The sequence below is a fragment of the Triplophysa dalaica genome, chromosome 3 (genome assembly GCF_015846415.1).
Source record: "Triplophysa dalaica isolate WHDGS20190420 chromosome 3, ASM1584641v1, whole genome shotgun sequence".
Lineage (NCBI taxonomy): Eukaryota > Metazoa > Chordata > Actinopteri > Cypriniformes > Nemacheilidae > Triplophysa > Triplophysa dalaica.
The window spans coordinates 3,809,833-3,827,606 of NC_079544.1; the positions used below are offsets into that span (position 1 = coordinate 3,809,833).

Consider the following 17,774-nt stretch of genomic DNA (forward strand, 5'->3'; position numbering starts at 1 on the left):
CAACATATACAAATAACAAACTACACCAGTACTATATTAACTAAATATAAAATACATTTATGTGGAGGGTGTATTGCAGTGGTTCTCAAGTCTGGCAGGTGAGATCCATTTGCCTTCCCAGTTTAGCCACAGGTATGATATAAAACAACTGAACAAGCTTATCAGCGTATTTAGGAAAATATATGTGTTTAACTTAATGCGGCACTGCGCAAATCTATCAGCGTATGAGATTTAAGTACCGTCTCCTTTTTTTGTGAAGCTTCTATTGTGTCATAAACAAATAATTTCAGAACCACAAACGCTAAGATCCACCCTCATGTGTTTGACATAACCACACACACACAACACCTGCTCTTATACACATTCATTTAGCGGCTTAGGCCTTTAAACTAACACTGTGATATTTAAAGACGGTCAAACAACATGAATAATAAACAGATGACATTCATCATACTCTTCACATTTACAGGTACATCTATCACAAGTGATTTATCACAACGACTTCCTTAAATCATTCTATGTTTTAAAATAATTTATTTATTTTCAGGTGGATTTGCTGATAGAATTGGACCAAGAGAAGAAGAGAGTAATATCAACAGAAGTGACGGAGAATCTGTGTCTCTGAGCTGCACATATGAAACAACCAGCAGTTATATTAGACTTTACTGGTACAGACAGTATCCTAACACAGAACCTCAGTTTATTCTGTATAAAGGAGCTCGAACAAATACTGGTGATGACTATATACCAGACGATCATTTTCAGTCAAAAATATCTCAATCATCCACTGAACTCATTATTGACAGTGTCAGTCTGTCAGATTCTGCTCTATATTACTGTGCTATGAGAGATGGAGCCCAGTGATACAAAAAACCTGACAGTCTTTACAAAAACTCAAACACAAAATGAAAACTTTGAAGAGTGTATTATCAAATTTCATCAAACCACATGAGTTTTCTGTAAACCACACAACACAAGTAAAGGGGATGTGGTTGACAGCTGTGAATTTGGGTATATGCACACATGGCGATGAAATACTTACGCTTAAATATCAGCTAGCTGAGCCACTTCAACTCTCATAGCACTGAAGTAGTTTTTTACCAAGCGATCCTGATAAATTGATTTAAAAAAGTTTACATTGTAGTGAACCTAAAGCACTACAGCTCAGCATTGTTCAGTGCCCCTGTGATCAAGCCTCAAATAAGTACTTAGTGTTTTTTTCATATTTGTGAAATAAGATAGAAACTTATAACTTGACGTTATTCTCCATTTTGTTTGTGAAATGTATGATGTAGTGTTTGGATAATTAAACTCACGTCATTGACTGTAATCCTATAGGTGGATCTTGAAGCCACTGAGTGAAAATGCCATTGTTCCCTGGCACTACATGCTGCGTCTGAATTTGCTCACAAAAATAGCAAACAGTAACGTAATAAACTATATTCATATAAAGTGTTTAGCTAATTGTCTGCATTTGCCTGTCTGCATCTTATAACAGTAAGCAGATCTCAGAGATGTTCACAAGTCTTTTAGAGTCTGAGTCAAGTCTGAAGTCTTTCAGCTATAGAGTCCGAGTCAATGAGTCATTCGATACTTTAAAGTTAGATCATTTTAGTTATAAAACTCTTGCTTTGGCTTTTATTTTTTGCAAAAGAAAGAAAACTTACAGGATTCGCTCTGTCATCTCCTTTTCTTGAACTTATTTATGGAGCGCATGCGCCTTACAAACTGAACCAAACTCAGCAGCATATTTTCACTGTTTTTTCCCTTTCGTTTTGTTAATCTGCTGATGGTCAAATATTCTGTGTATTTATTATTTTTAGAATATGATTTTATGAAAAATATGTTTATGTTTTTATTTAACTTTTAATGCAGGCCTAGGCCAGGGGTCGGCAACCTCTGCGACAAAAAAAACTATTTTGCGCCCTTTCTCACCTTACAAAATATATATTTAGGAATAATCATCACAGATAAGAATGGCTATAAAATTACATTACCACAATAAACAAGTGGAAAACATTTTTTATCATTTATTTTGTGATATTATATTAAATTTCTCAGTTGGGTATTTTGGACACAATCAGCTTTATTTCTCCCCTTATCATTCTTTACAGTATAAATTTCGACTCAAATTAAATCAAAGTCAATTATTACTATTATTAAGATTATTCAAGTGATTATTTAGATTATATAGATAGATAAATTGGTCTATATAGATCCATATCAAATACAAAATTACTCAATTTAAAGTTGACTAGAATTGGGAGTATGACGGAAACTGAAGGTTTCATCGCATTCCTGACACCAATAGCGTTGGGGAACCGTGACGTTTTCTACTACGTAATTACGCGCATGCGCAGAACGGATCGTGCGGGCATCCCGGATCCTGTACCGACAAAGATCTCAAGCACCAAATATTTCACAACCGTGCGATCGTCCTCTAGCCCGAGGCTGCAGTACACAGAACTTAAAAGAAGTGAAGGAACAGGAGACGGACTGACGGGACAAACGTAACCAGAAAGTGATATTGAGAATATTGGAGGCTTTGAGAACTGCTGCATAACAAGACCTTTAAAACAGGTTAGTGCACTGCATGCATGTTAACGTTTTGGACTTGCTCAAAAGTTTCCCTGTCTGAGTTACTTGGGAAATAGAGTACATAGAGATGATGTTTTTGTATGGAAACCCGTAAGCGAGTTAGCGTTTTAGCTCTTTCGGTGCCCTCGCCCCCAAGTCACCCCAAAACGTCTGTGGGTAACGAACACACACCAGTTATTTGACGCATACAGATCCTTCGCAGACACAGTTATTTGACGCATACAGATCCTTCGCAGACACAAATTCGTGGATGGAGATTCATTCAGTAATGACTTGGAAGGGAACACGTTTTTATAAGTTTGAAAAAGCTGTTGGAGGCTTGCTGTCTCGACACGGCTAAACGTATTGTGTTTAGTTGGACTTTTTTGAAAAATCATGGTTTATTCTTCTAACTTAATTTGTTCTTTTTTGATCACTCCTTAGTGGGTAGGTTTCTTCAAAAATGCATCAGTTTGATTAAACCGCCTAAATAACAAGCATTTATTGTCAAAGATTCCGCCCAGATTAGACTCGGAACAACGATTAAAAACCCATTAAATATACACGTATAGGTTCAGAGATTCTGTACTTGTTCCCAAAGGTGTGAAACAGCGCCACCTGGTGTTCAACAGTACAAACACCGATTGCCGTAATAACTCGTCTTTGGAGGGGGAGTTTTTTTTAAATCATGATTATTGTGTTTTTTGTTAAGGTTTTATGGTCTTAAAATGGTTCTTAACAGTAGTGGTATATTTTAGTAATATATCAGAAAAATGTGTTTTATTCGTATTAATCAAATTTGATTATTCAAAATGTATTCCATGCTTATCATAAAAAATACCATTTTGTTGTTGGTGGTCTGTTTGGTGATCTTTAATAATGAATTTTAAGCTTTTTTATATAGTTTTGGTACGATAAAAAGTGTAAGAGTGTTCTTTGCTTTATTTTGTTGTTGTTGATGTATTAACTGTTTTGAATTAATGCGGTTTGGTATAATGAAAGTACACATGTGAATATATATAAATATATTTCACTGTGCTTGTGGTTTTTGGATATTTTAATGCAAAGATCTTACATGTTGTGCTTTTAATTGCATGCATTCATGCGTTTATGTTGACAGATCGAAGACTTTACTAAAAAAACAATACTTCAAATAAAATAACTATAAAATACTTCTTTCCTTTGTTTTTAGATCTAATGGAAGTGAAAGAAACATCAGTAAGTCCTCATTGTGGAAATGGACTTGAAAGTGAAGAGCAGCTTGTGAAGCACATAAGAATCCACACTGGAAAAAAGCCTTTCACCTGCCCTCAGTGTAAAAAACATTTCTCAAGCCAAAGAAGACTTACTGCTCACATGAAAATCCACATTGAAGAGCGTCCATACACATGTGATGAGTGTGGAAAGAGTTTTGGAGATAAAAGAAATCTTGATGTCCACATGAGAATTCATACTGGAGAGTGTCCATACAAATGTCCTCAGTGTGGAAAGAGTTTCACACAAAAAAACAGTCTTGATGTCCACATAAGATGTCACACTGGAGAGCGCCCATACGTGTGTGTTCACTGTGAAAAGAGTTTCACAGATAAAAGAAATCTTAATACCCACATGAGGATTCACACTGGAGAGCGTCCATACGTGTGTGTTCACTGTGAAAAGAGTTACGCACTAAATCATCATCTTCAAGCTCACATGAGAGTTCACACTGGAGAACGCCCATACACATGTGATGAGTGTGGAAAGAGTTTTTCACTGAAACATAATCATACTGCTCACCTAAAAATTCACACTGGAGAACGCCCATACACATGTGTTCAGTGTGGAAAGAGTTTTGCAGAGAAAATAAATCTGGATGTCCACATGAGAATTCATACTGGAGAGCGTCCCTTCAAATGTCCTCAGTGTGGAAAGAGTTTCACACAAAAAATCAGTCTTGATATCCACATAAGATGTCACACTGGAGAGCGCCCATACACCTGTTCTCAGTGCGGAAAGAGTTTCACACATAAAATGAGCCCGGTTGTCCACATGAGAGTTCACACTGGAGAGCGTCCATACGTGTGTGTTCACTGTGAAAAGAGTTTCACCCAAAAAAACAGTCTTGATGTCCACATGAGAGCTCACACTGGGGAATAGACATGTGTAGAGTATGAAAAGAGTTTTAGATGCAAAATAAATTTTGTGAACCACATGAAGGTTTGCACTGAAGAACGCTCATACACCTGTTCAGAAAAGTAGTTTTAAGAAATACAAGCTAAAATTCATGCTAAAGTGCGCTCATACATGTGTCTGCGGTGTGGAAGGATCTTGCCATTTAAAGGAAAGTACTACAAATACACTACAAGACCATCCCAGTAGGGTTCTTCACTTTTTGCGTCCCATTAGAGACATTTCTATTTGGTTGTGTTGTGAGTTTTGCCGTGCATGTGTTCATGATTTCTGGGGATTTTCTAATTGCGTGTGTTTTCCTACGTTGCCACTGTACACAACTTAACACAAAACATGTTTCACAGAGGTTTTGTTCTACCTGTTCGTGTTTAGAATTGTCTAATAGGATTTATGTACAGTTGTGAGAATGAAAATGTACTGTCAAAACAATTCTGTATGAACAAACAACCAAAGTCAAGCCTGTATTATGTTCCCATGTGACTCCTGTAACAAAAGTGAATAAATTTTGTTGAGAAAATACACCTTTTAAATTGATATATACAAGACATTTAATGTATAAAATAATAACTTGTATGCAAATTCTCTAGCTCTAATCTTGGAACAATATAACTTTTTTAAACCTTCCTTTTCTGTAATTTTTTTTCATTTCTGCAACAACAAATGTTCTGTTTTTACATTGGAGCTCTATGGTGTTTGAATTGGATTGTTTTTTACAACTTTTTAGGATGTCCTCTGAAGGTCTGATATTGACGTCCAATGGACATATTGCGGTTTAAGCTGCATGTTAAAATAATGATGAGCTAAGCTCACCAAATATGATTCTCCACCAGATCTATCAAGATCACATCCATGAACTGAGTTATTTAAAACATCAATTTCAGTCAGGGGATTAGTTTAGCTTAAATGAAAATACGTATAATGATCGTCCTTAAGTATACATATATACACACAAAAAAAAACTTGAATGTATACGTCAAGCAAATCAGGTGAGACGTTTTGAATTAATCTGAGTTGTATGATTTGGATGCAGTATAATGGCAAGAAGACATTGAATCAATATGAAAAAAGGTTGATTTGTATAAGAGTCTTTGAAAATATTTGTTACTTTCCAGGAAAATATCACAGCTGGAACACTGCTTTAATTTTATATTGTTGTATCTCAGTGTTGACACGTTAATAACACAAACACAGTCAATTAAAATGTAGGCTTTTCTCTATTGAATTATTAATATGATGTATGCATAATGTGGCACAAGGAGGAGGGACTCAGTTTCTGAAATGATGCAGTCGTGTCTGTCAGAGACTTTGGTTAAACTGCTTTTTTCGGTCTCAGACTTAACACTTCAACAATGAACCTTCATACTTTTTTTCTTGTCTGTGCATTATCAGGTACGTACCTTGGTCATTTATTTTTTGTTGATTTACTTAAAATCATTCTCACTTAAAATGTTCCTCTCTTCTGTTTAGCTGCTGTGTTTGGAAATGTCATCACACCAAACAGAACAGATGTTACTGCTGAGGAGGGTTCAGATATCATATTGTCCTGTAGTTATTCCTCTGGAGATTATCTACACTGGTACCGTCAGTTTAACAGATTTCATCCTGATTTTATTGTTCTCACCTACAACAGTGAAAAAGAAGCTCAGCCGTCTGATGTCGATCCAAGATTCTCAGTTAAAGTCACAAAAGGAAAACAAGCTCATGTGGATCTTAAGATCTCATCTGTTAAAGTCACAGACTCTGCTCTGTATTACTGCGCCCTGCAGCCCACAGTGACAGGAAACACATCGGCTCACTACAAAAACCTTTTCCAATGAGACAAAATAACAAACACAGAGAAAAAGACTCTGGAGCTGCCAAAGTTACAGTTATGAGGATATCAGACAAATCAAATATGCTTAAAACATCAGGTGCATTACATAATACCACAAAAACGGGTTAAATACATCATTTGACATTACTGGAGTATTTTAATTCGACCTTATGTAATACTTGCAAGTAACCAAAAGAGGGCACTATGTACTCAATTTTATATTTTTCAATACACAAGCTTTTTTAAGAGACCCATGAGCTCCTCCTCTTATCGTACTTATGATAACAAAAGCGAAAAAACTCTTTTTGATTGATTCATCGACATGTTACAGCATGTTCAACATTGAGGCAGACATGTTACAGAGGTTCAAAATAATCTTTATTTTAGCACTCTTCATTATCGGTATGTATTGTCCGCATATACAGCTAAACATACATATGGATTGTTCATAAAGATTATTTATGCCTGGTATCAAACTGTCAATCAAATGTTTTTACAATTTCTCAGGGTGCCGTTTAGAGGAGAAAGTTGATCATCCAGACCAATTTGTTACATACACTGAAGGACGCTCAGTAACATTACAGTGTACATATAAAATATCTTCAGCACAAGATGATCTCCTTTGGTACATTCAGAGAGTAAACGACTTTCCTAAATACATCCTGAGGAGAAGTAAATATGGAGGAGATAACGGCACTGAGTTTCATGAGAGATTTCAGTCTGAAGTGAAGTCAGATTCAGTTCCTCTGATCATTCATGATGTTCATGTGAGTGACTCTGCTGTGTATTACTGCGCTCTGAGGCCCACAGTCACTGAAACACACTCAACACTCACACAAAAACAATCAGTCTCATGACAATATGAACCCAAAACAAACAATCTTACACATGTACATTTCATCACTTTTGAACATAGTATGTCCATTAAATAATCTTTTATTCAACATGCAAGAATGAATGAACTTTGAATTCCAAACCCGCTTCTTCTCTTCAGGGTCACATGAGGACTGAAGTCTCTTCTTGTATCTCAAGCTGCAGAGAGAAGTAACAGAAGATACAGTCAGTCCACTGCAGACCATCTACAGATATACACACACATTCTTACTCTCACACACAATTTAAGAGTACATTTACATTACAACAATAAAGTAGGAAACTGAAAAGTTTTTTGTTTCCATTTGAACAAAGCTCCACATACAGCAACGTTGAAAAAACGATCTGGGTTTACACGAATTTGAGAGAATAAATGGGTCCTTTACCATAGTGGATATATACAGGATACAGGCATTCCTGGACATTTTAAAAATGTGTCAATGTTGTTGGATATTATTATGTTATATATATATGTTATATAAGCTGTTTGTTATGATGAATGTCCGCTGCCAGACTCAGGCTATATCCATCAGTTTCAGAAATCAAAGACTTCACTTCTTCCCCTTATCATGGTCTCAAATGTCACACAGGGACCCGTGAAGAAGTGAACAAGAGAGCAATTTCAGACACAGTGAACAGGCTGGGGCACAAACACAGATCATGACACATAATGACTTGTACAGCAATAATTACTGAACAAAACTCTTTTTTATGGACTCTCTTATTCCTCAGGTTTGTACTTTAGATAAAAGCATATGAATATAATTAAGTGTTTTCCTGAAGAATCATAAACATTGTTACAAAACCTTTAACGTAAACTACAAGACTGTTTAAATCATGTTAAATCAAAATATGAATAGAAGAAGAGTCACAGCATCATCTGACAGCAGGAAGCTTCATGTGACTTTATGTGTGAGGTGTAGAGACTGACAGTAACACAAATCTACAGCTCACATCACATACAACATCAACACACAACTGATCTGACATCACAAATATGAACACACACCTGCTTCTCTTCTTCATCATCATCTCAGGTAAAATATGTACTGTATGATGACAATAGTTATAAAAACATACAGGATAATAATAATATAATTCATGTTGAAATAATATAATCTTATAATTGTTTTTAAGTTGAATATTGTTTGTTTGTTTTAGGCGTGATGACTGCAGATCAGATCGGTCCAAATAAAGAATCAATAATCATAAAGAAAGAACAGGAGACTGTAACCCTCAGCTGTTCATATGACACGAGCAGCAGTCTTGTTTATCTTTACTGGTACAGACAATATCCAAACAGAGAACTTCAGTATTTACTGTATAAAGGTGCTCTATCACGAAGTGGTTATGAGGATATACCAGACAAACATTTTCAGTCAAAGACATCTGAATCATCCACTGAACTCATTATTAAGAGTGTTTCTCTGTCAGATTCAGCTCTATATTACTGTGCTCTGAGAGTTGAAGCCCAGTGATACAAAAGCCTGAAAGTCTTTACAAAAACTAAAACATACAGTAATTTCTTTGAACAGCTTTTAATCAAGTAAAATCAAACAACAGGTGCTCTGTATGTAAACCACAAAGCTTTGTATAAAACAGGATACAGTAACACCTGCTGAAGGTTCATAAAAAAGTCATTATTGTCATTATTGTCACGATCTGTATTTGTGCCCCAGTCTGTTCACAATTTAGACTCCATTTCTCTCAATCATCCTCTTCGCATCCAATCATCATCACACACCTGCCACCGATCTCCCTCATCACCAGCATCATATAAACCACAAACCTGCATAATGTGTCCTAAATTGCTCTCTTGTTCACTCCTTCACGGGTCTCTGTATAACATTTGAGTCCACGACAAGGGGAAGAAGTGAATGTCTATTAGTGTGTGAAACTGATGGATAGCCTGAGTCTGACAGTACTGTCGTGGACATTTGTCATAACAAATAGATAATATTACACGTATGTGGCTTTTTAAATTTTTTAGATATTTAAATCATTTTATTTGCTTATTCTTAAAAGGTAAAACATTACTGTCAAGAACAAACAAAAGTGTAAAAACCATCGATATAAATAACTAGATGCCACATTAGCACATGTTTCTGTGGGCAGCTATTGGTCGTCCGCCATATTGTAACTTTGCAAGGCGGTCTGTTAACACTCCAAATCAAGCTGACTGTGTATGATTTTTTATCAAATTTATTGTTATGTAAAACCAAACCTTATGTCTGCTATACTAACATATTCAACTTAAGGTTATTTTGTTTTTCGGGAATATAAATCCCTGTGGTTTTCATAGCCATCGTCAACTGGTGGCTTCTTTTAAAAGCGTGGTTTTACCGTTGAAAACAATTGAAAAAACACGCCGGCCGCAGGCGTAAACGCCTCTGTGGACACACGGCTTAACATTTGCAAACAGAGCGAGCATCTATATTTAACATTTACTTTTGCATATATATTGCAAATTTGCATATCATTTTATTAATACTGTGAACCATAGGCTATCTGATGTCATCTTCACCCATTTTATGAAAAAGTGCAAATCAATAATAATTTATTATCTTGGCAAGTGACAATTTACATGCTGGATAATCCATGGCTAGCTGTACATTAAAGGATTTTAAAAGTCCCAGTGAAACAAAGAATGACAATAACTACTTTTGTATTGAAGCATATATTGTAAATAGTTTATTTTGTGGTTAATTCTCTTTTCAAAATTTGTGTGCCCTCATAATCTTTAGTCAAAATCTGAAAATGCACTTCCTTTCTGTAATGACTATCCACATTAAATGATGTACGTTAGACGGCTTGGGTGGAGTATCCATTAACTCCTGGTTCACGGGGACTTTAACACCTGCTGTTAATAAACACCACCAAAAAGAGATGAGGAACAAGAAGAAACTTTAAAAGTATTTAGTGTTTCCTTTAGTTAAGCTCTTGACCCTTGAGTTCTAGTGATCAAGATGTTGGAAGTATGTTGTATACATTCACTTCACTTCGCTTGATATGTGGCTCAATGTTTTGTAGCTCTAGAGTATTGTTCCCCTTTCTGTTGGTCGAATTACTTCGTTAGTTTGACTCGTTTGTAAGTCGTTTGAATAAATTGTCTACTTAATGACTAAATTGTAAATGTGGCCAGCTGTATGTTTTTGTTAAATGTACATTTGCATCTGTCATGTGAGAATGTCATCAGACTATGTCAAGAGGTGGAGCTTAACACAGACCTGTGAAACACAAAGATCTGTAATGTTGATCACTGAAATTGTCTGAGACAAGTGTGTCTGAATCGTCATGTTTACTTGTGTTCTTCTATTATTGACTGTAACTGAAGGTAAAATATTCTTTCATCATTATATTAATATACTCTTATTTGAACTATACTCATATAATCTTTTGTTGTAGGTTACAGAGCTAAAGAAGTCATCAGTCCGTACAGAGATGTAACGTTTGCTACTGAATCTGAGGATGTGAATCTGTCTTGTAAATACACTGGTTCTGTTGATAGTCTTCACTGGTATCGTCAATATGCTGCTTCACCACCACAGTTTCTTATACTGGATTATAATGGAGTCAGCACTGAAGCTGTTCCTCCAGTTTCTGGAATCTCCATCAAACACAGAAACACAGAGAAGAGTGTTGATCTGAAGATCTCTTCTGTTAAAGTCACAGACTCTGATCTGTATTACTGCGCCCTGGAGCCCACAGTGACACAAAACACAACAACACTGAACAAAAACATGACTGATGGTGAGATGAGGCAAAACAAAACAAATACATGTGATTGCATGATATTTTGAAAAAAGAATAAATTTACAATCAACTTCTTTACAGATGATACTTTTTTCTGATTAATGTCTTTCTGCTTATTTAAAATAATTGGAAATTTTATTAAAAAATAATAAATAATAAATGACATATTAAAACATTTTTTTTTCAGAAAAGATATATTCAATGTAAATACCTATAGGGGAAGAATGTCTTTATGTCACCACAACATAAGAGGTTGAAGTATTCTGGTTATGGTTTAAAACTTCTCACATCTCATATGTTCAATATTAAACTTTTTCACTAGGTGGAGACAATTCACCATACAGAAGTTTCACATAACCCCAATATATCAGGTTTTACCAGCTATATTTCAAAATTTCCACAGATTGTGATCAGTTTGATACTCATGATGACCAATAGGAGTTGATGTGTGTCTTAATATCTGATCTGCAGTGACTCACTAACACAGAACTGAAAGACTCAACTTTAACATCTTATTTAACATGAATGAATGCTGTTTACTGATTCTTATAATGGCAACAGGTATAGCCTATTGTTTTTGGAATCAATGATAAAAAACCACTAACTAAAAACTTAAAACTATGTTTCATTGATAACCGTTCTTGCAATGTTTCCATTTTTATTTAATTTTTTCTTTGATTAAATAAATTGTATTATTTTGTGTTTATTGTTCACAGGTTTGGTCACTGGGGACAAAATCGAGCCAGATAAAGGGACTACAATCATCGTAAAAGTAAAAGAAAACATAAAACTGAGCTGTTCCTATAGTACAACCAGCAATGCTGTTCGACTTTATTGGTTCAGAAGGGTTTCTCACGGGGAACTTCTGAATTTATTTTATAAAAAGTCTCGATCATTAAGTGCTCAAAAACTTTAGATCAACGGTTTAAAGCAACAGCATCAGACACATCTACTGAACTCAATATTAATGATGTGACTCTGTCAGATTCAGCTCTATATTACTGTGCTCTGAGAGTTGAAGCCCAGTGATACAAAACATGACACACGTCGTTCAATAACCTAAAAGATATTTACACATTGAACCTGTAGTACAAACCATGAAAAGAAAACAACAATCTATTCAGCTCCCAAATATAATAAACATGTGGTAACAGCTGCTTGATGCTAAAGTCAGAGATCATTTTGTGTATTATTATGTTCAGGTTTTTCTTTCCAGTTTTTGCAAACTACAAACTGAAGCAGTAATTTATTTTAAATGGTAGATTATACTTATACACTTCTATGCGATGTGTTTCTGCTTTTGGAAATGAAGTAAACACACATATTAGTCATCTTCAGAACTGTAGACTGTGATGTATGTAAACTCCTCCTACATCTGTGTGTAGTTTAGAGAACTATATGTGAAATGTAAACAGTAAATTGTCTCATTTTCATCACTAATATTGTCTGTGTTAAATATAAACGATGTTCATCTGGCTGATACATTTACTTTTAATGTTTGCAATTCAAGGTAAAGGATTTAATTGAATTTTTACTTTTGAACACAAATATGCCTTCAACGTTATGGTCTTGTTTTGATAATATTCTTGTTATATTCATACAGATCCTGAGAGGATAAGCCTTGTCAAAGATTGGAAGCGGCCATCGAGTGTGAAAGAAGTGTTGAAGTTCCTTGGCTTCACAGGGTACTATAGGCAATTCATTGAGGGATATGCATCGCTGGCATCACCCCTGTATCAGCTTACCTCTGGAGACCCTAAGTAAAAGAAAAGGGGTGGAACAGGAACATCTGGACCTGCAAAGCCTTTTGAGTTGTCAGATAAATCCGAGAAGGCATTTGAAGCATTGAAGGAGAGATTGAATACAGCGCCAATCCTTGGCTACTCCAACGTTATTTTTTTGAGAGTTTTTGGCTCTAAAGTGGGCTGTTACGATACATTTTATGACCACCTCTATGAGCATAAGTTTTATGTGCTGACTGACAACAACCCACTGTAATATGTGATGAGTACCGCAAAGTTGGATGCCACAGGTCAGCGCTGGGTGTCACAGCTTGCCATGTTTGACTTCGACATTGAGTATAGGCAAGGTAGATCGAACTCTAATGCAGACGCACTCTCAAGGATGTCGAGACAAGAGGTCAGAAACTCTTCAGTCTTGCCCACAGTGGATTTCCTCCACCAAACGAGACAAGTACTGTGAAGTTGAGACAGGAAGGAAGGGAGTAGATGTTAGTGATCAAGTGAAGGGAACTGTTGAATGCAAAGAGGGAGAGTTTCTGGATCGAGTTGAAAAGTCTGCCCTTCCATTTGATGGAGCAGGCACTGATGCGCTGCCTGCAATGACAAAGCTGGAGATCATAGGATGCCAAAAAGAGGACCCTGTCATTGGGCCAGTTATGCACTTCAAGACACTTAACAGAAAGCCAAGACGTGGAGAAAGGTTTGAGAAAGTAAAATATGCTCTGCTTCTATTAAAAGAGTGGAGGAGGCTGGTGGTTAAAGATGAAATTATTTACAGGCATGTTAAGGATGTCATGGTACGGTCGTTTGCTCAGCTGGTCTTGCCCAGAGAAAAGGCGACTTCTGGCTAAAACAAGTCTTCATGACAACTCTGGTCATTTGGGATTTGAGCGTACTTTGAATCTGTTCCGGGAACGATTCTTTTGGCCAAGAATACATTGTGAAATAAAGTCCTGGTGTGAGCAGTGTGAAAGATGTTGTCTGAGAAAAACTCCAACAGCTGGAAATAGAGCTCCGCTGGTGAGCATTCACACTAATGCCCCTATGGAACTCATCTGCATGGATTTTCTTGTCCTGAAGAAGTCAAAGGGAGGAATAGAGAATGTTCTGGTGGTCACTGATAACTTCTCGATATTCGCCCAGGCTTACCCCTCAAAAGACCAAAAGGCTGTTACTGTGGCGAAGGTGCTGTGGAAGAATTTCTTCTGTCAATTTGGGTTCCCACCAAGACTGCATGCAGATCAGGGCAGAAATTTCGAGAGTACAGTGGTGAAGGAGTTGTGTAAGCTGACAGGAATCACAAGGACTCATACCAGTCCCTACCACCCACGGAGCAATGGGACCACAGAGAGATTTAACAGGACTGTTAGATGGGCACTCTTGATCCTGATCAGAAGCCCAGGTGGAATGAATACATTGATGCACTGACACATACTTACAACTGCACTCAACACGATTCGACTGGTTTCTCCCCATACGACTGCCTGTTGATCTCCTTTTTGGCCTGTCTACAGCAAAAGAGCCATGTGAGTACAGTGAATATGAGCTCATGATGAACCAGACAGAATGTCGAGGCGTGCTAAAGACCTTTAGAAAAAGCACTATGATAAGAAAGTCAAAAGCCACATGTTCGAACCTGGTGACAGAGTGATAGTGAAAGTCTGTCATGTCGAGGGGAGACAGATGCTGGCTGATAGGTGGGAACCATGCCCATATGTGGTTGCAAAGCAACAGGCGTATGTTGTTCGTCCGTAAGATGGTGGCAGGGAAAGAGTCATCCACCGCAATCTTCTGTCCCAGTGTATGTTTTCCCGGTGGGTTCAAAGTACCTATGCTGAGAAGAGTCTAACATGGAGGAAGTGTCTGGAATGGACTCAAGTGTTTTCGAGGAAGAAGAGGAAGAAGTGGAAACCAGGATGAGTGGAGACAGTGCCACTATCCACGCAGTGTACAAGTGTGGAATTTCCAGAATTTGTGGAGGAAGAGTGTGAACAGTATGAGAGTCTGTGACAAGAAATTGACTTAAAAATGTTGTTTTTTAAGTGATGACTGGGACGGCATCATTTAAAGAGAGGGTGTATGTGGGGAAGATGTAATATGTTCCTCCAGCAGTAGGGGGGAGCTGTGGTTCATTGTTGTTTGTGCCCTCTTTACATGAGTGGAGCTGTTGTCGGTCACAATGCACTTCCTATGTGACAAGTGGCTGATGTGTACCAGACAAATAAAAACACAGAAAGCTTCACTGCTGTGACACAACAACGGTCTTGGTGTCTTCATCTTACACCCAGTACATCACACAACGCAGAGACATTTGGTGGAGCACATCAACGATAAGGGTTAGATTTATACAGAAAAATAAGATAATATAGTGCTGCGACATAGAAAGACGCTTTCTGTGTGAATGGCCGGTCACAGTGCAACAGTGAAAAGTGACCCCACTGAAACAGTGTAGCGCTGCGCCGTGTTCCGCACATTGTTTAAGCGACTTACACCGGTAATGCGGTTTATAAAAAATAGATATCATAACAAAAAATCATACCGGTATTCGGTATGAACCGGTATATCACCCTAAACTAAGCTAACCAAATATGATTCAGTCAGGGGATTAGTTTTGCAAAAGTGAAATACGCATAATAATTGTCAATAAGTATACATATTTTACTGTTTGTGATTCAGCAGTATAGTGATAAAAAAACTTGAATGTATACGTCAAGCAAATACATCAATGATTACAGTTTAACGTTATCTCATGGCCATAAGTACTTTCAGTTTTCACATGGAAATAAATCAATTAGGTGAGACAGTTGAATGATGAATGACATTGAATCAATATGAAAAATGGTTGATTTGTGTAACAGTGTATGAGTCTGTGATTACATTTTTTACCTTGTAGGAAAATATCACAGCTGTAACACTGCTTTAATCATATTGTAGTATATCAGAGTTGACATGTTATTGGCACAAACACAGTCAATTAAAATGTAGGCTCTTCTCTATTGAATTATAGAAAATAGCTCCCTTTTCTGTGAACTTTGCGTGTTGTGGATTTGCAGTTGTTGTTTATGGTCATACATTACACACCATTTAAAATGGAAATGCCATACAATGACCCCTTTAAGTTTTATAATTGTATTACAGTGCTTCCCACACATTCATTGTGTGCGCAGGGTGAACTGCATCTTATTTCTGAACTTGGACCGATGCGTAAAGGTGTTGTCTTTACTATGCTAGATCTAAACTGTTAAAAATTTCACTGTGGCTCTACAGAAACTTCATGGGTAATAGTTGCATTACTTTCACAGTAATTTTACAATGAAAAAAATAATGAAAAGTTCACCATACTGTTATGTCACCATAACACCACAGTAGAGTACATTAAATATATAATAATAAATCAGAAGTTAATCAAACTTGAAATAATTTGCAAAACCAACTACTCAACTTTATTTAACTGAACACATAGGCATTATGCTTCAGTGTGCATGCCGATAGCATATAATGTAATGCTAATAAACCATCATGACTATAGACTAAAGAAGAACTGTCTGAGAAACTTTCCCATTGACAATAAACTCCTCATACTGACGTCTTGTTGAAAATGTTTGGTTTGTTTGTCAACACTTTGCTTAACACTTGACTTTCTCTCTAGACTAATTCTCCTTAAGCAATGGGGTGAATGCACACGGGAGGATGACGAACGTCGTCTTAAATGTCTGCCAGCTAATCTACGTGTGCGCTCATAACGCTGAGGTAATTTTTCACCAATTGATAACAATGTGTTAAATAAGAAAATGTTCGAAAAGTTAGAAAATACTGTACAGTAAATACATTTACAGCAAATTAAATTATACTGTAAAGATTAAGCAAGTTAATTATTTGTCATGATTCCTCTGTCTATCATGTCATGTCTATTCTTGGTCTTGGGGCAGCGTCATGGCATAGCCTTAGGTAGTGCGTGGAGGGAGAGATAGTGATCCAATCGGCTTGCTATGCTCTCTCTCTGGTCTGCGTCTTTGTTCCCGCAATCTCGTTTCCTCGTTAGCTTTCCTGGAGTGTTCATCCCTATCAGATGATGCTTGTTAATTATCCTTTGTCTGTCTCTCTTTAAAAAATCCTCATGTCTATTGTCCTGTGCTCGTTCATTGAACTTTGTTTGTACCTACCTTGTGCGTGTGAGCATGTCTGCCTTGTCTTGCCAGTCACCCTAACCTTTGTTTCATCTTTACCTAGTAAGTCAGTGTAGTTTATGTCAAGTGTTTTGATTTCTAGATTAGTTAGTCAGTGTCCTTGTTGTCATTTATTGTTTATCTTGTCTTGTTTTCCCCCTCGTGGGTTTGGTTTTACCTTTTTGTATAATGTATTTGTATATTCAATTTGTTTAAACCCCTTCACCACCGTCTGCCTGCAATTGGGTTCTCGCTCCACCAAGGTCATGACATGATTACTGTAGATATTAAAAGAGTATTTTCACTGTAAGAATAATTTAGAGTAAGTTACTGCCAAACTGCTGCCATTAAGTAACTGTAAATTCTGCAGGAAACTTTTAACAGAATGCTTCAAGTCACAATTTTTTCTGCATACATCATATAAAACTCATCCATGGCTCCTAGAATGCATTGCATCCGTTGAGATTTGTATGCTGATCCTCGATGTTTTTATGCGTGTACACTTCACAGTATTTGAATGTGATTGGTGTCGTCTAGAACTTTATTATATTGGTCAAAGAATTAACATCACAGTATAACAAGATAAATAAACAAAGATTAATATATTATATTGTAAAAATCTCCGCCAAGATCAGTTATTTCACTCCCTGCATAATGATTACATGTCATCATACGATAAAA

At 36.6% G+C, this 17,774-nt stretch overlaps 1 protein-coding gene and 2 gene segments (V, D, J or C); all 3 read left to right on the forward strand.

The window, feature by feature from the left end:
* Positions 1-2,380: 2,380 nt before the first annotated feature.
* Positions 2,381-5,267, forward strand: LOC130418446 (gastrula zinc finger protein XlCGF8.2DB-like). The gene is made up of 2 exons (XM_056744597.1): positions 2,381-2,580; positions 3,770-5,267. The coding sequence occupies exon 2, from the start codon at positions 3,775-3,777 to the stop codon at positions 4,711-4,713; it is 939 nt and encodes a 312-aa protein (XP_056600575.1). The 5' UTR covers positions 2,381-2,580; positions 3,770-3,774; the 3' UTR covers positions 4,714-5,267.
* Positions 5,268-6,045: 778 nt separating this feature from the next.
* LOC130416095 (T-cell receptor alpha chain V region RL-5-like) lies at positions 6,046-6,563 on the forward strand. The segment is given in 2 exon segments: positions 6,046-6,135; positions 6,214-6,563. Coding segments are annotated over 2 exon segments (390 nt in total).
* A 4,163-nt stretch (positions 6,564-10,726) lies between these two features.
* On the forward strand, positions 10,727-12,949 carry LOC130416101 (T cell receptor alpha variable 9-2-like). The segment is given in 3 exon segments: positions 10,727-10,766; positions 10,838-11,182; positions 12,789-12,949. Coding segments are annotated over 3 exon segments (546 nt in total).
* Positions 12,950-17,774: the final 4,825 nt, after the last annotated feature.